The sequence below is a fragment of the Colossoma macropomum genome, unplaced genomic scaffold (assembly GCF_904425465.1).
Source record: "Colossoma macropomum unplaced genomic scaffold, Colossoma_macropomum, whole genome shotgun sequence".
In the NCBI taxonomy this organism is placed as follows: Eukaryota; Metazoa; Chordata; class Actinopteri; order Characiformes; family Serrasalmidae; genus Colossoma; species Colossoma macropomum.
The window spans coordinates 9,934,526-9,958,890 of record NW_023494786.1 but is presented as its reverse complement, the minus strand read 5'-3'; the positions used below and the strand labels follow the sequence as shown (position 1 = coordinate 9,958,890).

The 24,365-nt window shown below is 39.5% G+C and overlaps 1 protein-coding gene across 3 annotated transcripts in view; it reads left to right on the top strand.

Moving 5' to 3' along the window:
• Positions 1 to 510: 510 nt before the first annotated feature.
• cadm1b (cell adhesion molecule 1b) overlaps positions 511 to 24,365 on the top strand; it is a 221,137-nt gene continuing 197,282 nt past the window's right edge. For all 3 annotated transcript variants that reach the window (XM_036560529.1, XM_036560535.1, XM_036560524.1), the window contains exon 1: positions 511 to 626. In XM_036560529.1, coding sequence (XP_036416422.1) covers positions 551 to 626 — 76 coding nt within the window. In that variant the 5' untranslated portion in view covers positions 511 to 550. The remainder of the gene's footprint in view (positions 627 to 24,365) is intronic.

Here is a 24,365-nt window from a genome sequence, read left to right as displayed (position 1 = left end):
GATTATCCACATTGTGTCCTATGTGATCGCATTATCCACATTATATCACATGTGAACACATCATCCACATTGTGACACATGATGACATTATCCACTTTATGTCACATGTGATCGCATTATTCACATTAAATCACATGTAATCACATTATCACCATTACGTCATATGTCTTGACTTGTGAACATGTGTTTCAATCACAACGTGAAATGCAGTTGACTTCTGTGTCAGGGAGTGGATGGACTAGTCCAGCGGTCACCAACCTGGAGATCTAACACTCCTCTCCGAGCTGATCAGGATCTTCTGAGGAGATCACTCGGCTGGATGTAGTGGAGATCAGGGTTGGAACTAAACTGTGCCAAACATGTTCAGTTTCGTGACAACAGTGAATGTAGGCACGGCCACTTTAGTGAGTATCTTCTTTCCCTTCATCGCCCCCTCCCTTCCCCCCTCTCCCCTCTCTCCCTCCCTCCCTCCCTCCCTTCCCCGCATCTCATTATCCTGAGCTCCGTCTCTAGGTGATTTAGCGCCGCCAGTCTGAAGCAGGTGTTCAACATGGCGAGCTCGGGGAGCGGATCTCTCTCTATTCCACTCTTCATCTGCCTGGTTTCAGCGGCCGTTCTGCCTAAAGGTAAGGCGTTAAAGTTGATCCGGAGTTAGTGGCTGAAGGCAGCGGCGCTGAGGCGAGACTGCCTGGCCGCTCTGAGAGCGCCGAGCGCGGATGCTGCTTCACTGAAAACACGCGTGTTTTTAAGTGGCCGCTCGTCAGAAACTAAGTGCTTCTGGTTCGCTTCTCAAGTCAGACGCTCATGAACGCGCTTTGTACGTCAGGTTTTAGCAGATCCAGTCCGGTCAGTTGTTTGACTGAAGCGGGGAAAGTCGGCGAGGCTGCTGCTGCTGCAGTGGAGCAGATGAGTAGATGGACTGGAGATAAAGTGCGTAAACGGCAGTAAGTGAAGTAGAGAAGGTGAACTAGTGCTGAGTGTTGACTGGAGCGTTCAGGGTCTCATCGATCTTTGGAAATCGATGCTTTTAATCGTCGATAGGCTTTTTAAAAGCACAGTTCGAGCCTGATCGAGCTGCTACTCACTACTACGATGCCTTTTCCTCCTGAATGACTGGAGGAACCTGGCTCAGTTAGAGAGTGAGCGCAGATCCAGCGTCTCCGTTAGAGCTAACGCTTCCTGCTGTACATGACAGCTGTGTGCGGTGTTAGACACCGACGCTATTCCACATCCCCGCTTCTCCACTGATCTCCTCATGCAGTTCTGGAGGAGATCTGCACCATCTGGCTCGGTTTTTTGGCGAGTCACTGTTGTTTCCCCACCACTACAGACAGGGAAAACGACAGCGGATTGTAGGAGTGAACGTTTCACAGCAGCGGTAATTGGACTTGTGGGATTCGCTCCTTTGGCATCCCCATCCATCAACAGGTTTACTGCCAGAGACTGGCTGGGAAACCGTGCCTGAAGATGAGGCTGAGGGCTTCTCTGGCGTTTGCCTCTCTCCTTTTTGTGCGTCATCTGGAGATCTTGAAGGAAATCAGGGCTGGTGAAGTTCTTCAGGAGGAGGAACATTGTGGATTGGAGTCTTCACTCAAAGAATCATGAACCAAAGGGGTTGTTTGACTTACAAACTGAAAATATATTAACGATATATGAAGTATTTGTGCCTTCTTTAAGTAACCGGTTTATCTAAAATGGATAAAAATGAATGAAAGTACATTTCAGTGAATGAAGACTGTTCATGTTGCTCCAAAGAGAATTCAACAGCAATAAAACCTGAATAAACTGCACTGAAATGTTTCAAGCTCAAGCCATCAACAGCTGAACTTTGAGGCATAAAAAGCTATGTGGGATAATGTGAGAATGTTTTTGAAGCAATAGATAGACAGATAGATAGACAGATAAATAGATAGACAACAAACACCTCAAGGTGATTCACACAGAACATCCTTCTCTTTTCCAACCCAGCAATTTCCCTGACAGCGCTCTAAATTCTCAGCGCTTTTCTTAATTAGTGCAATAAAGCAAACTGTTTACCTCCAGCACACTTGTGGATGTGGGATGCCTTTAGGCCAGCCGTGGATAATTGGAGCTGTGCGTCTTCAAAGAGGACTGAAAGATCCCTAAAACTGTGCACTAAACAGCACCTGACATACACTGTTCTCACAAAAACACCTTCACCTCCTTCTGAACGCCTTTGAAAGCAGACTTCAGACACACAGACTGTCCATCAGCAATCAAAATCAGAGCAATCAAGATAATGGCATCGCGAGTAGTATTAACGTGTATTGTATCACGGCGTTTTCGTAACGCAGGCAGATTTTTAATTTGGATTAGTTCCAGGCTGTGTGTCTGATTAGTGTAAAGAATGAGATTTGTATCCAGGAAACATAGTGCAGCTATTGCATCACAGTCTCCTCTGTCACACTGACAGCAGCAGGATGCTCGCTGAAGAAATGCAGCGCTCTGACACACAGCGCCAATTAATTATGAGTTTGCCTTATATAGGCCTTCTCTAATAATCCTCATCTCATTTCTGCGTAGAGGAGATCTGAGAGCATTACGATGCTGACAGGAACGTCTCAATCAAGATTTGATTTGTCAGTTTGTTTGTTTTTTTTCTAATGGTGATTAATTCTGCCGCATTATATGCGTTTGGTTTCCGAAAATAAGGCAGATGTTTTAGATCAGGGCTGCCCAAAGTGTGGCTCACAGGACAGATTTGGACCCCACCCCCTCATTCAATGAAAAAAAATGTTTTTGTGGTGTATGTAATTGCTTGCATTCTGGTTTTCCTGTTAAAATTGTATTTTTTAAGTAGTAACAAAAATAGTACAATGTTGTAAAATACATGTTTACAAACTACAGTTTAAACCTACATCCTTTCTTTGTTTGTATAGTGTTTGTCGTTTTTGGACACCACAGATATTTCACTTTGGCCCCCAGTTTGGCTGTCCCAGTCTTAGATTCTTGTTTTTTGATGTGCATAGACCTCTGGTGTCATGTCCTCACTCTGTTGTCATCATCATGCCCATATTAGGAACTCTGGGTCTAAGCAGTTTTTCTCTATGGGAAAAATGAATGGAGTTTTTCAAACATTACTGCAGTTGCGCTCTGTAGTAAACAAAAATGTTCAAAAACCTGATATGTTTTGCTGTATGTACATTTGTCCCTGAATATGGCTGGATCCTGTACATTACGAAATTGTTAAGGAGTTGAAATGTGAACATTGCTGAATGCAAGCTAACATTGCTGCACTATGATCTTAAGCTAAGTTGCTTTTGGTGTAGCAGTTTGTAGGGGTGTAAAAAGTACTGAAAATCCCTAATTAAGTACAAGTACTGTTACTGTAGTATAATTAATTCAAGTACAAGTAAAAGTATTAGTAAATAAAATGACTCTAGTAAGAGTAAATAAGTAGTTTATTGAAAAACGACATAAGTACTTGAGTTACTTAGTTACTTTTTCGCATTTTTGCTGTCACAACCTGAGCATATTTCTGAGCTGACTCGGCTACATCATTGGAAATAATCTGTACAGAAAAACACTAAAGCAAAACATGATATTATGTGGGGAAAAAAGTTCTGAGAGCTGAGACTGATCACAGTATGCTCTGCTAGAGCACATTTACACACCGTTCTGTGAACTGTGTAAGGAACAAGGTTTACATTAAACTGCATGCATTTCATGGATTATATAAGACTTCCTAGTTGATCTGTTTCCAAAAAAGTATTTTAGAACCCCTGAAAGACTGTGCAGATGTTGTTACTGTTTAATTAAGTTCATTTAACAGAAAAAAACCTCAAAATTACGTCTTGGGAAAAATGTATGAAGATTTGGAACATTTTTCTTTACCACAGGGCACAATAGTGGTGATTTCCAAAAGCTCCATTCATTTTTCCCCTACATCACCCAGCTTAGACCTAACACGAGCGTGACGCTGACTACACTGTGACGCACTTCACAGGTCTACTGCGAGCTGAATTATGTCCAGATCTGTGGGCACTGCATTCTGATGGTAAATAGGCCTACATTTCTGAAAGATCACGGTAGCTTTTTAATCACCCACCTGTTTCTTTGAAATTAATAACAACTAATAATCCACTATGATTTCTGCTCTGATGAGTCTGCCTACGTTCTGTTTAGATCAACATCACTCACAGCGATAATTTAGCCTTCTATTTAAAGCCATACAATTTTTAGCTCATTAGATTTGCATTATCCCTCGACTTATAAGCCACTCTCTAATTGCTAAATAATGGACGCTACTGCATTATGGTCGGAGCAGATGCTAATGTTGTTGGAGGAGGGAGGGGTATTTGTGGTTATCTTTGCTGGGAAAATGAGTTAAAGATGTCTCTTTTTCTTTTTTTTTATTTTTTAGTAATGTTGCTTAGTCATAATAGGTCAATATGCATTAGCTTATTAAATCACAGTAAAATGCATGGATGCACGGTTTTATAACTTTAATTCCTATAGAACCTTTACATTATATGGAAGTTCTTTCACCTTTAAAAGGATCTTCACACTCACACATCTTACAGGGATGGACTGTTGAGTCTGTGGGGGCCAGTGCCCTGGGGTCTCTGACTGCCAGAGGACTGACTCATGGGATTTTATTGTTGCCTTTCAAATGCAATGTTTTAGATGGTGTGATAGGGGTGCGATAAGGTTTTCCCTCCATGTCTTACTTAGCTTGGAAGAAAAAGAGAAGAAACCATGATTCAAATCTTTCACAAAAATCTTGACGTCTTAAAGAAACAGCACAAACTATTATAATGTACACCTAATATGATATTGTACATAAAAAAGTAAACAGTATTGTATTTTAATTATTTAATTAAACAGTACAAGGAAGTCTAGAGTTTAGTATCTCTCTTTGTTGACAGCAATATTAAACCTCTCCAAGTCTTTGGTTTTAATGGTAATACCTGTAGGCACTGTCTAAAACACAGCTTAAAGGCGGAGTTAGTGATTTTGAAGTCAAAACATGTTTTTATAATTGTTGAGATTCTCTTCACATTCCAACAGCTGTCAATAAAACAGATGCTCAGGGCAAAAAAATCCAGTCTCTATGGCTGCCCCAAGCGCTATACATGTGCATGCGAATCTACAAATCTGAGTTGTGGGTTGGCCAAATGCAGCATCTAGTAGGTTTTCTTCATAAAAAATAGAAAATAACAACAAATTTAGCAGTTGCATCACTACTTAATACACACCAGGAAAAAGATCAAAAACAGAAATTGAAAACAAAAACATGGTGGATCTAGAACTAAAAGAGAATAAAAAGAGAGCCAGGGTAGCTGGAGGACATGAAGAGTGATGCCGACCTTTCTCTGTATCTGCTGGACTTCATCCTTCATCCTACTTTCATTCTAAACTGTGCAGATGACATGGCTGAGTAGCTAACATAGATGTTAGCTGATTAGTTAATGTAGTTGCCCAATTTATGGTGTAGCACAAGCTAAGATAAATGAGCTAGGGATAGTAGCTCACTTAGCTCTGAGGAACTCGGTCCAAGGAAGGTAGTTAGCCATATCATCATTTTAGTTGTGATGGTCAATTGCCCATCAAAAATCAAATGTTGAAATCTATGCTAGGACATATTCGCCCCTAAAAAGCTAAAGTATTTGGCCAAACGACAACAACAACACATGCTGGTTTATGCTGGTCACCCAGCATGGTCATGGGGGCGGGGGAGGGCGGGGTGCGCTGCTCCAGCCCAAGGGCCTTGCATTGATCCTTTTTGATTGCCTCTAAGGAACCCTTCCTGGAGACTACATGATTCAATATTCTTATAATATACCGTATTATGTTGAAGAAAAATTACTGAGTTTCTAAAAGTGGGGTTTAAAAAAAAAACATTAAATTGACTGACCACCCCAGAGTCCAGGCCTGAATACATTTGGGATTACTCAGATCATGAAAGCAGAAAATGCAACCAACTTCTAAGACTGAGCTTTGGAGGTGTGAAAAATATCTCTTCTTCCAAAGAATGGAAGCTGAGATAAAGAGCAAAGAGTGAACACAATAATCGATAAATCAATAGAATATTTAGTTGTTGGGGCGTCTGTGTAATTTTCTGTTAAATGTTTTCTTCTGCTTTTTTCCTGATGCAGAAAATGTAACAACTTGGCTGTTTTGACAGGAGATTAATAAGTGAAGGGTGGTCTCTGATTTTTGCACAGTACCGTACTGTTTCCATTACTATTCATAACATGAATATGAATGAATATGTTACAAACTGGACTCAATCTTAATCATGTGGTAATGTTAGAAGAAATAAAACAAGGATTTAAAACAGTGAGGGGCAAATCACTATCTTTGTCATATTATAACAGCAGTGTTTGACTCATGCCTAATTAAATATTTTGACTCATGCATCAACATAAACTGTGAGCTTATATTATTATCTTGAAGAAAGAAAATTTTGATCAGAAAATCTTGTTTACTTGCAAAATGTGAACTCATTATTTAACAGTCCTACATCGATGTGTTTTTCTTTATCAAATAGATTAACCGAATGTAACCATGAGAGAAATGCAATTTTGTGCTTGAACCCACAAGGCTTCCATGTTATTCATTCATGATGACACAATGAGACTTGTTTTGGTGCACTTCTGAGAGAATGCCTCTTCAGTGACTCACACACGGAGCAGGCTGTCACTGGTGAAGTCCAGCTTTGGCGAATTACCTGTAGCATTCTGCACATAGTTTACAAATATGGCATTATTAGAGATGAGAAAGAAATGACGCTTGTAAACTAGCGAGGTTACTGTAGGGCTGATTGTAGTCGAGGACGTTGTGGGAGAGCACAGCTGATTAAAAGCGGCCGACTGGAGGTGGGCTCTGCGCGGAGAGAATGCTTCATTCATAGCAGCGTGCGGGTAATGAGAGAGGAATATGATGAGGGGAGGAGAGTTCATGTCTGCTGCGATAAATATGTCATTGTTCTCACTCTGCCCTGTCTTTCATGGGGCGAACCCACTGTCTAACCTAGTTACTGACAGCCTGATTCATTTTGGCACCAACCAAGAGGAAAAAAAAATCAAATTATGACATTTTTCATGGAATCCATTGCATAATAGTGAGCTTCATCTAGCAGCCATAGAGCCACTAATAACTGCAGCATAGTGTACCAGTAATATTAGTGCCACTCGTCTGTTTGATCTGTACTAGTTAGAGGAAGCTTGTTTTATATGATGTAAGTGTTTTCCCAGTTTAGTTACCAGCTTATTAGTTTTAAGTGATATTTTTCTTTTCTTTTTAGGCAAAGTCAGTAAAAAGTTTAGACAGTGCAGTCTCTCTACAGTCTATTTTACAAAGACAGTTTTAAAAAATCACCATATTAACATTTATACTGCACAATTCTAGTCAGTCAAACAGGGTAAAGTCGAAATTTACACACTACAGTTCCGCAAATGTTGACTTTTTTGCCTCCGTTTTGCTGGCCTACGTGCCTCCACCCGTATCGGGTAAGCAGTTGTGATTGTGTGTGTTTAAAAACAGGCCAAAATCGCACAATGTGTTCCTGGCAAGAATATAACCCTGAGGGGGGGGTGTTTTTTTTTAGTCAGGACCCCAATCACACGATACCACCAGTGCTAGGAGGGCGAAGTCTAGCACAGGCTTCCTCCAAGACCCGTGAAGCCAGCCATTGCATCTTTTTGAACGGCCACTAACGCAACATTGTTGGACAGCCGAACGCGCTCGGAGGAAAGCGCCAACCACCAGTTCTGTTATGAGAGTGAGGCCAATTATGCTGTCTTGGGCTCCCAGCCGTGGATGGCTGTAGCATCATCAGGGATCAAACACGTGATCTCCTGATGATAGGGCCAACGTGCCGAGGCAGGATGCTTAAAGTGACCAGTGATTTTGTGTCCGACTGCCATGGCATCAGTAACTCTTGTTCACTGCAAGCTTTAGTCGTTTGTTCATTAGCGCAGTAGTGTACGCTAACAATGCCACAAGTTATCAGGTGCTATTGAATGTTGGTATCAATGCATTTTTATGTGGTTGAGTTTGAGTAAGGCTACATGCACATTACTAAGCTGAAGTGGCACAATGTTTTTTGCCTTAATGAAACCCAGATCTGAAGTTTTTTAGAGCTGTGTGAACACACAAATCTGATCTTTTGAAATCTGAGGCTCTTTCATACATATCTGATTCGTGACCATGTGATTTTAATGAGAATGCTCAGATCAGAATTTGCATGCTTTTCTTTTTTTCATTCAGCGTTAAAGTGGCAGCAGTATCTAACCTGAAGTTAGAGCCGGTTAATGCTGCAGAATCAAAGCATCTGACTCTTTTCGACCTTCATCTTGTTCTAATAATGAAGAGCTGAGAGCTGCTCAGACCTAATTATCTTCCAGCAAAAGCATATTCTGCTGGTTACTTTGTTGTTTGTGTTGCACATGACGTTATTGAGTAGGATGTGCACATGCAGGTCATTTCAGGACCTGTTTCATTCGTGTTAATGACAGATTTGAGTCACTTACCTACACAAATGTGAAGCCACAAGTTAGACTAAATCTGAGCAGAAAATCAGAGTTGAGCAGTGAGGCTTGTAATGTGAACGTAGCCTAAATGAGCTCGGTATCAGACCCATTTCTGATACCAGTGTTGGTATCAATGCATCCCCCATCAAAAGCAAGATGCATAACAAATCATTTTATAATCATGTTTTAGCACCCTGAACTGAAACCAAATGTTACCATGAGGTGCCTAGACATTCCCATCCTTAGTGGCCAGTTTTCCTGACCTAGATTAAACCTAAAGCCTAGACGTAATAGAAACTAGCTAAGGGAGCTGCATTTCATTTGTCTAATCTAGCTCTCACACTTTTTTATTGAAGTGTGGTTTGGTTTGTTTGTTATTAAGCATTTCTTTGAGTGTATTGTGTGGGCTTTTATCTCCCTGTGCTTTGGAACTTGTCATGAAAACGGCTAAAAGAATATGTGAAAGTACACGGCCCACAAAGCTCAGTGAGATATGACCCACTTAACATCCAAGCTGATGACAGAACCTCCGTGACTGAAACCATTCCCATGTCCTCTTTAGAAAGCCTGCTTTTGTGCTGTTCTTCTTTTGGAGCATTGTTGTTTTTTTGTTTTGCTTTTTTTTTTGCAGTCATTTGATGTGGGTAAAATAGTAGCAGAAACAGTCTCTCTTTATTCTGACATCTTCTGTAAGTGTTAAAGGTGCTGATCATGGATTTTTTATAATGCTCAAGTGGTGCTTAAAGATCATAATAAATCAGTTGTGAGCACTGAAGCCTACTAATGGTTATTGGGCGCAGCGCCTACTGTTCGGCTCGGACCAGCTTGTTTTTAACATGATCTGGATGATCAGTGTAACAGCCACTGACATGAGCTTGAGGCATTTTCAAACATTTACAGTGAGTTTGTGGGGGGGGGAGTGTTAACTTAAGCCTGCTTTCTAATAACTGTAGCAAGAGACATATTACTCTGTTTTATTGGTAGCACTTCACCAGCTAAATCCACCCAAATTAATAGGATGATGCGATCTAAACAACAGGATAATCAAGTGGGAATAATGGTGTAGTTACATTTGAAAATAAAGCTTCCCAAATGCCTCTTGGCCTGAACTGGTGTAGAGGCTTTACATTCTGAGGAGCTTCTTTAAACTTTAAAAAGCTTCTTCAAAGAACTGCCCATTGAAAAGTTCCTAAGGAGCCAAAAGTAGTTATTCTATAGAAGTGGTTCTCAGTGCTGGACTTTGAGCTCCACTACCCTGCACATTTACGAGTTTCGGCTGCTTCCAACAGACCTGATGCAGCGAATGAATTAGTAAGCTCTTCCTGAAGTGAACTGGCTATGTTGGGAAACAGTGTCACTCCTAGAAAAGTAATCTAATTACTCATTACTTTACTTCTATGTAACCTTCTAAAACACAAATATATACCACCTGGAAATGACAACAGTCCTTTCAGTATTTAGAAATGAACAGCCAGTCACAGTAAACGTCTTTTAAATGGCATGTCACTATCCCTGCCTCTGCTCTGAACAAGACGCAGCCAGTTATGCTTTATTAAAATGATGAATGGCTAATGCTGTTTGAAACCTTTATAGTTTATAGCCAATAAAAATGGTCCAAAACCAGCTGCATTCAGTGTTGCCAGATTGGGCGGGTTCCCACCAAATTGGGCAGATTTTGGTTGGATTTGGCGGGAGAGAAAGTGCTTTGGCGGGGGTAAAATTTGGGCTGGGTTTTTAAAAAGTATATAAAATAAATAAACTGCATTACTCAGTAATGCAGCTTAAATTGGAACGGGCCATACTTAACCCCACATCCAAATTCAAAACTGTGATTTACACTTCGTTACCCTGCACATCTGCATCGTTCAAAATCAGCAGTTAAAATACCCAGTTTATTACTGATGTAATGGATGTGCGTTCGGTCCAAGCACAGCATAGATTATCCACTTCACTCTGCATTACTGAGTTCTGATATAGTAGGAAATCTGCTCGGCCTAATTTTATAAATAAAAATGATGTATAGTTTCTTTGTCCAGGCGTTTCTTAGATGTTTGAAATACTAAAACTGACAAAAGCTTTTGGTTCTTCGTAGCAGTGATAAAATAAACACATTTGTTTAAAAGACAGACAGTACCGTGTTGCAACGTCATACTTATCTGCTAAGTTACAAAGGCGGATAATGTAACATAAGAAGCTTATTATTGGTGTCATGTTGGTTAAATGCTGGACTGTTTTGTTTTCTGGTTAAAATGGCCCTAAACTGTTTTGGTGTGTACTTTTTGGGCTATTTTTCATGCATTTTTGTGGGTTTTTTAAACATTTCTTGGATGGAAACTATAGAAGCAATCCGGCAACCCTGGCTGCCTTGAAAGAAAATCTTTATGAATAAAATATCAAGCTTACCGAGCTCTTCCCAACCTGTTTAGATGAGCTTGGAACATCCTCTTCTTCTGGATTTATATCTGTGTGTTTCATGTTAGCAGCTTCAACAGATTGCACATCAAGTTTGCCTACACCGGTCACATTCACAATCAAAGTCATGCATTCTGTTGTCACAGGTAGTACACACACGCATACATCATGTACAAGTACATGCATGGATAATATGCATAGACAAAGTTTATGGTGGACCCTTACATGGCTAGGTTTTTGGGGTGGTCAAAGACTTTTTTTTACAACATCACAGGCAGGTTACATGAGGCATAGGCAGCACCATAATGGTGGCACACTAACCACAGTGTTGGCCACATCACTGCTAGAAACAAATTAAAGTTGGACGGATGAAATGCAAATAATAAAGTTGGAGGAAAGCAGTTTAACTACTTCCAAACCCTCATGCATCCTAAGCTAAAGCATACTGCTGCAGTTGGCATGGAAATTTTTTTTTTTTTTTCATTTATATCTTACCTCTGATGACTATATGCATAGAAGTAGATTGTTCACAGGTCACTACTCTTAAGGATGATGCAACTTTTTTTCTTTAACTTGGGTGGCTGACATTTTGTATTCAGCTTTGGAAATGGGCATCCTATCAGGTCTTGCTTTTACAGATCCCCCAGCACATCTTTTGAAAATCTAGTTCCAAATTTGAAATACATTCACATGCTAGTTCTCTGCTAAAACACTAAAAACTTGGCAGAAGTAGTATCAGATAGTGGAATGGTTGCTATCAGTGACTGGAGGAGGAAACGAACCTGATGTTTAGGAAATATGTGGAAAGCTTCCAGATTATGATGAGCCATAACACAATGACAAATTTAAAACTAGTTCATTTTTTCCACTGTGCCGCTAGTAAAGTTTCCACCATAAGTCAAAATGGCCGTTTAGACTTTATGATAATTGCTCACAGGGGTCATCTAGGGGCCCCTGAGCATGCACTCAGAAAAACCATGGGGTGATCCCAGCCTGGGTAGTAGAGTATCCAAGAACAATCCTAGGGCAGCCCAAAGGCTCCTCTTCAGCACTAGCTCATGTGCAAAGGACATCAAACATAACAGCATTTGTCAGAATTACAGGGAGCCAGCAAACTGATACTTTTATATTACTGAACAAAATCGTCCATGACATGTTTATGGCACGGTTATGTCAATGTTATGTAGCAGGGTTCAAGTAAAGTGTTACTGAAGAATCCTACAAAACAGAACACCCTTAAGTGATGTAACAGCTGAACAATGCTGCCTTCCTCATCTACATTCTCATATTTGAGACTCGTCTTTAGAATTCAATTATGAAAATAATATGAAGATAGCAGACATGGAAAAATGAGCCAGTTGTATAACCTCAGCTACACTGCAAAAGTGTCTGGAAGCTCTTCACTGTAAAAGTGCAAATGATCGATCATATAATGCTTCACGAACCAGTTCTATTTGGGACACAAGCTTTTAAAAAAAAAAAAATCAAATATTAGTCTTTTCAAAGCATTGAGTGTAGAGTGAGTATACAAGCTAGAAGCCATAGTGTCGTATTGAATGCAGTCTGGACTGCGGGTCGGATAAGCATTGATCAGTTGAGACAGAGAGTGGGACTCCAGCTGTCTGAGCAAGAGAGAGTGACCAATCAATAGGAGGTACAGATGGTGGCTCAGAGGGAAGGTGCTATTCAATAGAGCTGCTAAATACTTAAGAGTGTCAGGACATAGAATACTCTCAGTGGTTAATCTCATTAGCTAAAGCAAGATGAGCCGACGCGATGGCAGCATCTGTCTGCGCGCTCACAACTGGCTCTGCTGTGATAACACTATTATCTCTGTATTTGTCTGTTTTATAAGATAAACATTCCCCTTAATATTCCACTGATGCGTAAATGTGCTGTCATAATGATGTCACTCTCATTCCGAGTCATGAGCGGTACAGTGTGAGTTTATGAATTATTTCACTGTAAAGGGCTGCACTGGAGAATCACGTAAGGCACTTTACTGCTGCTGTGAGTCAAATCCTGCATGTAGCCCTTGCAAATTTTATAGCCAGGCCTGAGGAGCAGGAGTTCAGTCAAACGCCTTAAACTACACGTAAAGTGGATTCTGTTTGAGATTGAGCTTGGATGTGACGAATTACCTTCACTAAATCAGGACAATGCATGTATTATTTATTGGTAATTCAGCCAAACCAGGCTCTTATTGATCACTAGCCCTGTGGGAACTGGATGTGTGTAACTGAAAACCCCCTCAGAGGCTGGGAAACAAAACAATGAAAGGTGAAGTCACTCAATGTTTTGATCATAGTATTAGTAGGTGGGTCACAGGCTTTGAAGAGGAGTGGGGGTGGGGGTTGTAGAGAGGTTGGACAATCATTCCATGAATCGCTGACAGAAAAACAACTCTCCTCTTAAAGGTGCAAACACCTGCCCCACAGTGAGGTGGAAGCCAATGATGTGGTAGAAATTTTGGGGTGGCTTCTGGCCACTACTTTAACACTGCATTATTGTGATTGACACAATTTTTATGCCACACATGAATCTGTCAGTATTAATATATAAAAAGATTATGCTAGCTGTGGTCTTCTCACAGTTAGGCTTTCGTCCTTTGAGATATCCATACAGGAAGGAATTGTAAAAAGTTCCCATTTTTTAACACCATTGTAAACAAAAAATATTTTCATTTAATTTTTCTTTGAGGTCCACTTATGACATTTGTGTGTCACAACTTATTTTCACATGATTTTTTTGAATCTCTCTTTTTCCCCTAGAATTAAACAGGCTGGTTTTATTTCTGTTAAAGATCGATGTATGTAAATGAACTCTGTTGTGATTGGCTGCTCTGTATGGTGCCTCATTCAAAAAGCAGTCCACACTGAAACACCCGTTGGAACTTCAGTGTGAATGCTAGGCGCTAATCTGCTGAAGACTGCTTTGGTTTTTGTGACATCACAAAAACAATGAATTTAATATGGACTGAATTGACTGTGGAGTGAATGTTACATTTTGAAACCTAAACAATGTTTACATACTACACCAAACTCTAATGTTTCCAAATGTTTTCACAGAAAAATGTTTGTTTTCTGTGGCATGGGCCATTAAAGGGGCAAAAGCCAAAATATCAATATATGTCAGTAATGATAGTTAAAGTAGGGTTAACATCCAGCCTTGACTGAATAAAGCTATACGCCACAAAAGAGGCGGCATCATTCTTTCATACTGCCTAACCCTTAACTGTGGTAAAATCATTGTACATACAGTCTCAGTATCAGTATTGGTCAATATGTATGTTCATGTGTAAAAATATTCTTGCAATGTTGCTTGTACTTGGTTGTGCAGCCTAATTGTTTTCTACAGGTCTAATAAATATATCATATATCAGTAGCTAAGGCAGGTGTAGGCCTAAATTGAACCGATTTGAGGCACCCATAAATCAACACAGCTCTGTAGTTTCTCAGTTGCTGGCTAAATCTTGAATCTATAATCTGTGCAGAATGATAAAACAACAAAGTTTCCAAAAAGCCTTTTTATTATTTCAGCCATGTCCACCTTCGGCTGTGTTCTGTGCAAGCAGATAACTGGTTATGAGTAGGCCTGTGTGAGAGTCCTCACTCTCAGCACTTCTCTAAGAGACTCCTGAGAGTGAGAACTCTGAATACGCCTCTCTTCAAATAAGCCTCATTCAGACAGACTACACTGTTAATTAGCGCTACTTGAGTTTGTGATATAAAATACTTTTAGCCAGAAGCTTCTTAAGGCAAATAAAATGAAAGAAAATAAATCAAAGAGCCTGTTTTACTATTGTTCTCGATTGTTAGTAGTTAGGAAAGCTGGCCGCTGCTCTCAAGTTCAAGTAATTAAACTAAGGATGAACTAATAACAGAATAGGCCAGAAAACTGAAAGTCATTTTAAAAAATAACTTTTTATATCTCCTTCATGAGAAACAACAAACATGAATTACTAAGTAACATCGACCTTAATGAAGGTGACAGTCACAGGGCCTGTTATCAGACCTGTTATCTAATTAACTCTAAAGCACAGAAACTTTATGGCGTAAAAATAGAAAAAAAAAAAGTCACCTCAGTTAAACACAGCAAGGTTTAAACAACCTCACTACTCAGTAGTTTCAAATTCTGACCTTTATTTTGGAGAACTTAATTGCCACAAACCAAGGGAAAATGCAAAACTAGTACTTTGATTACTTTAATTTTTCCAACACTAATTGGTTTTGTCATTTCGGGCTATTCTGTACTGTTTTTTACATTCTTTGCTGACTTTTTAATCTACAAAAGAATAAACAGAGCTCGTATCTACAAAATTTTAGCAGGGGTCGCAAAAGGGATGGCAGGGAGCTTCGGCAGGATGGCAGTGTGAATGTGCAAGTGAGGAGGGGGGTGGTGGGGTGGGGGGTTTTAGAGAGGTTGGACAGTTCTGCTGACTGCCAATAGCGAAACAACTCTCCCCTTAAAGGCAAAGTGGGACATGCGAGACATACTCACAATGTGAAAGTATGGTTGGTACATCAATTTTCCTCTCAAAGGCTCAAACACCCGCCCCACAGCGAGGTGGAAGCCAATGATGTTACAGAAATTTTTGGTTGGCAACTGGGGAGGCCATTCAGATTTCAGGGTGGGTACTGGCCGCCCAGCCACCCCTTTAAAATCATGCGAGAGTGCTGCAGTAGTGCACTGTGAATATCATTGTTTTTCTTTTAGATGAGATTTTAATTTAAACATTAGAGTCACGCTCTCAAAAAGTAAAAGTGTTCTTTGGAGCGATTCTATAGAACAGGGGTCTCAAACTGAAGTGGCCTTTTACAAAAGAAGCCGTTAAAAATGCAATGAAAGTATTTTATCTTATATTTTACTTATGTTTTTATCTCATGTTTAACTAATATTTTAACTAAAATATAAGAAAACAGTGTCCCATATTATTTTCTATTCATTATTAAGTATGAATCTTAACTAACATGTGCACTCACTTAGACACACCTTAGTCAGTTGTTATGACCAAGGTTCTATGATGTTCAACACAGACAGGGTTTCTGACAAAGTTTCAGCTTCACAAAACCTAACATGGGCAGTTAACTTGTTTTATGAAAGTTGTTAAGACAGTTAACAAATTTCTCCATTTACCCCGGGTTACGTGCACAAGCTATAATTAATCCGTGCTCATGCGTGCTCATGAATGTGCCACATTAATGACTGACAGCCAATCATGTGAAACATGAGGAGGAGTTAAGCAGCTTATTTTTCAAGGAAGAAAGAAGAAATTTGCATAAACATGTGGAATATAGTTGTTATAGTGGTACAAATCACAGTGTTAATGCTTATTGGAGGAATAATTGATGTTTTGCTTAATATCCATGTAGTATGATTTGCTTCCTCTGCTAAAAATCAGTGTTCTTGACATGGTTGACGGCATCAACAACATGAAGGAAAAAAAGTGACCGGATGGGGCCATGTTTGTCAGTCCCTGATTGGTTAGAAGCTTGGCCCTATGATCGGAGCTGTTTATGACCAGAAATCCTGAATCCTGAATTTAACTCGCCCTGGAGCACGTTAGACATGTGGCATAAGTTGCAGGGGTGCAGATTTATATAAGTATAAATATATATTTATGTAAAATAAATGTATTATTAACATGAATAATGCCATATACATTTAGTATGGAGATTTGGTTTTGTTGTTTATTACAGTGGCATCTCTCACTTTAATTCTTAGTTTGATCTGCTTTTTATGCCAAGAAATATTTTTGCAAAATATCCTAGTAAAGTTAAATACGATGGTAATTAAGAAGAAAAAGGGCAGACTATTCATAACTTTTATGGCAAAAGTCAACAAACGATCAATAAAGAAATGGTGATTTCAGGTTAGGTTTCTTTTTTGTTGTGATTGGATAGAATTTTGGATATTACAAACTTTTAAACTGTACTTTTTAAAAATGTACTGACAGCTGTATTGATATCCGACAGCCCCTTCACAGCTCAGCTATGTACTTTTTTTAACAACCATCCCGCATCCCCCAGAATGATCTCTCATAGTTTTAAAAAGTGGTGGGGACTTGCCCCCTTCTGCCCCCTCCCACAGATGTGCATCACGGCTGTAGTGTTATGTTAAAATTCAACACCACTTAAAAGTTTCCTAGAAACTAAGCCAAAAAGCACATCTATTTTCACAGAGTAGAGATGGGGAATAGTATAGAAGCTCATAAAGTTTGTGTGCATCACTAACAAAACACAACGTGGCACAACAGAAGTTTGTAATAACATTAGCTATGCAGCTCATGCATTAATAAAGCACCTATGAAGATAATAACTGATCTCAGTATACGATCTGAGAATGTTTGCCGAAGGCTTAGGATGGTGCGTGTTTACAGTTGGTGCGTTGGTGCATGGCGTGTGGAAGGTGCCTGGAGACAGTGCTGGAGATGAATGAAAAGGGCAAACAAAATGAAAGTGAGGATAAAGCAAAACAGTGCATTATTCCAGCGCAGCGTGAAGTAAGCCCTGGGAGGAAAGGGGTGACATCTATCAATTAGGCAGTTTATACGCAAATGTAAATAAGCTGCCTGGAGAACTGTAAATAATTAGTTCCGCATAAAGTCGGGGGTTAAACAGCGACGCCGTATGACGCCGGCTCTCAAGCTTGCCTCTAAGAAAGGTACTGCCAGAACAATGGTTAATTCCCTCTGACAGAGAAGAGGTTATCTAAGCCATGGTAATTGGGTTGCAGCCGTGGAAGTTGGACTATTTGTGAAACCTCATTCAGCCCCCTCGCATTTTATCAGCGGTTTAGGACAGACAAAGAAACTGTTGCGGAGCAGAAGGAGCTGGCTTAAGGTTGTGGGAATTTGGAGGAATTTGAAGGAGATTCCGATCACAGACTACAAGTGATGGATTCTCCTCTTCGTTTCTCAAATTAAGAAAAGCACTGTCAAGTGCGTGTAGTACCATGGACGGCGGTTTAGAGTTAATTGAGTTGTTAGTGCTGATTATGACAGTTTGAAAGCCCCCACATTCATTACTTCAGTGAATAAGTAATAATAAGCAGTCAGCTTCCTGATAGAGCTTGTTTTACTCAGACGGACCTGTATGGCACATTATCATTTTTAAACGCTGATCTCCCAGTCCCCCACTTAGCCGTCTAAAATGAACAAAGCAAACCAAACATTACAAATGCCTAACCACGCACCGCAGGATGATGAAAGCCTAAGACACACAGTAATCCATGAAATGGTAATCAAATCATTTGAGATGATTAGCCCTCAGCTATCACAGTCGGCCCATAAATGTTTATGTCAATACGAGATGAAAAGAGAATACTTGAAAGAGTTATGAATGGATTGATGATGTTACACACAGATTAGACAGAATAACCTGTCAAAGGATTTCTTGGTGAGCAACAGCCATCATATCTGATCGTCAAAAGGAATGTTGAGTTTAAGCAGAATTGTTAAGCGGAATCACCAGAATGGTCACTGGTTTTGGTTCGGTTCTGGTTCAGGACAGTGTTTGTGAGGCCACATGACTCTACATAAGCTCGTTCTGACGACTGACATAAACCTACGCTGACATTTAGAAAGCTTATTCTGTTTTCCAGTGTGTTCTGAAGGGTACATGATATAACGTTGCTTACGTCTCCAGAAAGGTAACTTTACAGAAGAAGGGAAAAAAAAACATCCTTAACTTTTCATGGAAGTTAATTTTAGACCATTTTTATTTGTCCACTTGTCATGAATTTTGACACAATGTAAAGAGCAGCTGCCAATTTCATCAGCGCTCACTGGGCAGAAGGCAGGAAACAATCTGGACAGCGCCAGTATATCACAGGGCAGACACACACCTAGGGGCAATTTAGTATGTCCAATTAGCCTGACTGCATGTCTTTGGACTGTGGGAGGAAACCCACGCAGACACAGGGAGAGCATGCAGACTCCACACAGAAAGGACCCTGGTCGCCCGGCGAGGGAATCGAACCCAGGCCCTTGTTGCTGTGAGATCACAGCGCTATCCACTGTGCCTTTGTAAACATTTACAAAGGCTTATCATAGTAGCGGATGGCTGCTGGTGGCCATCAGCGCAGCTTTTGTCAACTTTGCAGTCACGTTGGCATAAAACCTATGCCAGATAGCATCGTTTTTTTCTGACATGATTGTCATGACAGCTTTTTGTGTGGAATTACAGCATGATATGACAACTGAGGTTGTAGCTTAGTGATTATCAGTGATATAAAGCTGATGACAGCTTAAATCCTATAAATGGTACAATAAAACTCTATTTACTGAAGCCTGAACTGGGAAGCTATGTTGTTTTATTATTATATTAATGTCACTGTGACGTACACTGAGCTACAGAGTCTGTTTAACCCCAGAACAGCATGACAACCTAATGTCAGAAAAATATCAGTGTCATCTGATGCAGATGTTATGTCATCTTGACATCAAAGTTGGCAAAAGTAGCCTTTATGATAAAGGAAACCTATTGGAATAAGTGTTTATAAATGTTTAAGTAGGTGTATGTCACTCTTGAAGTGGTGCCACAAAAGTACTGAGATTAAGATTTTCCCAATTTTTACCCAATTTTTAAAGACTAGGAAGACACCCTTCTGAGGAAGTATCCTGAAGATGGGAAGAACTGTGGACAAACTACACCTGCTTTGATGGATTTTTCCTGTGACTTGCTGGCAAATGCAGAACTACGGTACTGCTAGGATGCCGAATACCACGACAATATTAATTAGCCTCAATATCAGTGGACCTCTTTATAGCTGTGAGGGAGACATATTTGCGTAATGCATGGGAATTGTACAATGAACACATAAATAGGATATAAAATGATGAATTCTGTCAAACCAGTGAGGCTGAGGGATGCAGTGCTGCACTGCAGAATATTACATAACATGACAGTGTCCCTGTAATGAAATATGCTTTTTCATTCTTGCATACAAAATAATATGATTGAGGTCAAAATATGATTTAGTGCACAAATTCTATTTGCTGTGATTAACATGTTATATAAATAAAATGTGCCGTAATTTTTAGTTATTTCTTTTCTCCAATATGTTAATTTCAGTGAATAAACAGTAGTTATGCATTAAAATGTGTGTTTTCTTTAGAGGATGTTAACTTTTTTTCACTTATAAAATCAACAAAATGTCATTTGAACAGGGGTGCTCAAACTTTTGCATGCAGCTGTAGATGAAAATGCAAATAGAAAGCAAGAAGGCAGGATGGTGTCTTCATTACGGAGAAAAGGGAGCTGCTGCTCAGTCAACATAATGTTGCTTGTCACCAACTAGATAGCTAACATTGATCAATACATTCCCTCTCAAATCATATCAGGACGGCCCATCATCGCCCATTCAGCCCCACCATGATGTGACTACAGCCTCATGCACTCCAAATGTACATATTTTGAAAAGATAAGATATATTTTATATATTTTATATAATTTTTATATAATTTTTAATGACATTCTGAAAAGCTTGTCCAACCTGGCAACAGTTGCTATAAGAGAAGATATTTAAGGGCGGAGCATGTCCCCCCCGTTCTGTGCATTTACTGCCATACATTAGTCTGAATCACCATTATGGTGGTGATGGATGATATGCATATAGTTTTTTTTTTTCTTTTCATGTCATTGTGGTGCAAACTGCTCCTTGGTTACAGTGTTGATGACCATGCTAATTGTGTTAACTGTGTTTATCACGTCCTCATTTTTTCACAGTATAATATTGTGTTAATCATCTTGTTGTGAATTCAATAATTTTCTGTAATAACACAGGAAATTACTGTAAGCTGTACATCACAGTGTTGTAGGATATGACTGCAGCTGAGCGATAAATAGATGTAAACATTTTAATAAAAACATTTTAAGTGTTTTCATTCTGGCAATTCAAGTTCTGGTGTTTTGTAGTCTTTTATGCTGGATTTTTTTTTTAATGCTGGAGGTGTTGACACAAATTGCTTATTGGTTCTGCTAGACACACATTTTTGGTCATGCATGTGCAAATTCTAGGCAAAGTTTACGTAAATGCACATTTGTATATACTGGGTACTCAGTTCCATTACTTTTACAGTTGTTACGTAAAAATACAGAAGATTACTGTATTTGAATTACAGCTTATTACTGTGTGTGTACATTAGAATACAGCTACATCACATTGTTTATATAGTAAATTATTGTGGACGCTGCAGCTACATAATGCATGTTTGTTTTTGTTTCCAGCCATTAGCCTTTGCTCAGCGAGTTACCTTCCAATATTCATCACATTCTTTTTCCGCTGACATCAGTGCAGACTTCTTAAACTAAAACATCTTTTTGATAGCTGAACACATTGCTGTTGCCCTGCTACCAGACATTTACAATGGCCTAATTATGGTATATTAAGCCATCACAATGACATATGAGCTCGTCACGATATGCAAAGTGGTATGACAGCGGTGTTCATTGTTTCTTTCAACAGTCACCCGAAAAGCCTTGTAAGAGGGCTTGTGTTGCCTTTTGTGGATGTAATTAGAAGCAGAATTTATGGGCCCAATCAGGCTTTCAGTCAAGCACGGCCTATTTGGAGGTGACATGGGGACGTATTGTTCTGTGATGCTGACATCCTGTCGGAAACGGAGCATTGTAGACCAGCTGTCAGAACCCTTTTATAGTGCCTGTCTCTCGCAGCCTTTTAAATCATTATCAGTCTAGCTTGTTGGTTCACATGACATATAGCCTTTATATAACCTATTAAAAGGCTGGTGCACCCAGGCCCTGCAGAAGTGACATTGAATCTGTCAAGGTGCTAACTGTATTTTCCCGGCAACGGCAAGAAGTGCATGCCAATGAGCTTCTTATTGTTGTGCTTTCCTGTTTGTTGCTCGAGTGGACGCCGCCGCCATCACGTGACGGCACGATGATGCTTAAGAGGCTAAAGCTCTTTTCACGCATGCTTTATGTTTTCAAGTTGACCTTTCAGAATGACAGCCGCTGTGCTTCGCAGTTACTCCCCGCCAACCTCCTCCTTTGACTTGTGTTTTTCTATTGCCTGCTTTTCTTTGATGCTCTTAAAGGATAAGGAGAATATAATGGTAGAGTATCACTTAACTGCTGTTTGACTGTTAGCGTCAACTTAGAAACAGTGGTTTCAAGTTATGACAAGTACGTTACACATTTTCCAGACGCCTTACTTCAAACATTACCGACACAACCACTTAACCTGTGATGGAAAGACTGTTTGCTTTCCCAGTCCATCGTTTTCCTTACGAAGCTGAGAGTTATTACTTTTGTTTTGCTCTACTTTTATATGTAATTGCATAATTACGGTTACTTACACAATGAAAAATTGACATTCCGTATCAACAGATTCCACACTTCTGACTTTCTTCCATTCGTTTTGATGTCCAGAACTGATAAAAATGTAAAGGATGGTCTTTTCATTTTGCAAAACAAGACCACGGCAGTATCTTCAAATCGTAATGCTTCTGCTTACAACCACAGATGTGGTGTCAATTGAATGATCAGAATTTGTGCTTTTGACAGAAGTTATCCAGTTGTTTCAAGCAGCTGAATGAATGAAAAGAGGTGGCGAACGATGACTATTAGCTAGGCTTTCAGTTCGGACAATATATGGCAAAAACGAGGAAAAAAACACCTCTACAATAATGCAGTTTTCTCCTAGATCCCCTATGGAGTTCTTGTAGTATGTTAGCACTAAGTTTGTAAAAACATTACATGTTTAATTTGATGCTTGAAACAGGCATTAACATATATTTCACCATGGATGTAGCACTTTTAAGAGCCCCGGCAATAGAACCGCTGCTGTTTTCCATTTCTAGCATTTGACTAAAACATATCAGTCAGGCTACCACTCCTATTCATAGTTGGTGTTTAGGACTTCCAGAAAGCCTAGAGTGACATTTTTTCTCCCACAATTGGTCCCACCTATTGTAAATCGAATCCCTTGTAAATGTTGGTGTATGATCTGCTGTTAGGCCTTTAGTTCGGCTCCTGAAGTTCTAATCAATGGATGAGCTAGCTTGGCTGTATCTACCTAGATACCATGGAGAAAAAATTCCTGACTGGATAATTTCCCATTGGCCATTTCAAGAATTCAACCTTTTTGTTTCCAACCAAAACATAACACTGAAATAAGAGTATTAATAATACAATACTTGCAGACTTCAAGTACAACGAGAATGACGATGTTATTACATTATATATTATGTATATTACTTCATTACATATATATGTGCATATATAAATATTAAATATAACTGTACTAAAATTACATGTATTTATTAATATTTAGAGAAAATCAGGCCCTGAGAGTTCCCCACTGGTGAAAGGTAATAAATATAAAATTGCAGCATGCTTTTGTGTATTGTTGGTTATAAAAAGGCTTATGAAAAGCATTCGCTCTGCTCCTGCTGTGGTTTTGGTGGTAAGCAGAAAGGGTGGGCTCGGGGCTAAGAATGGTGGGCTGCGTCTTGTTAAGTAAGTCCAGACAGATTCTTCCCGTCTGCAAGGACATGCTGGGATAAAGTGCATGCGCGGGATCTAAGCTCTCTCACAGGCTTTCACTTGCACCTCCAATTAATCAGCCATCACTGGAGAGAGCTGCTTAATGTCAGGCCAAGGATTTTATTAGGGATGTCCTTTATGGGCTTTAATGAGACTTATGTCTTCCTTGAGTATTTCATTTACCTAACATTGCCTGCCTGTTGTAACCTTGAGGTGAGGGTGAGCTGTACAAAGCAAAGCCACACTACCGTCCACTTCCAAGAGTTCAACACAGTTCCCTTGCAGCATTTAACTCTTAGCTAAAAAACATGCTATAAAGTACCAAAAAGGTTCTATGACTTGTAACATATGTGGAACCCTTTTTAGTGGTAAATAGAACCAATTTTGGAAGGGTATTTTTAAAGATCAATATATTTCAGGTGCTCTATAGATCTTTCAAGGTGCTATCAAGAAGCATGTGTTCTTATTTTCTTTTGGGCCCATACTGTTATTTCTTATATACTGTATATCATTTTTCAATCACACTTGTGATAAAATCATGTTATTCATGTGGATTACTTTATAAAATTAGTATAATATTAAAAACAGATTAATATATGGTATGTATGACACTAATGACATAACAATTCTAATTATTGATGTAATTAACAATATAACATAGCATACAGTGGCACATACAAGAGCCTTTTACTGAACTGAATAGAACCAGTTATGCATTCAAATAGTCTTTGTCATGGTTCTATACACTATATATGCAAAAGTATCCAGACATCTACTTCCTCTAGTTTCAGCTGTACTCATTGCTGACACTGACACACATAGCTTGTAAAATCACTTTAAGAAAGCATTTCTTGTACCCCTCTACAAAGCCCCTCAGCACTGGCCTGTGTAGCAGGGGACCTGTGTTGTCTGGTTTGATGGAGCACCATCCAGTACCTTTGGT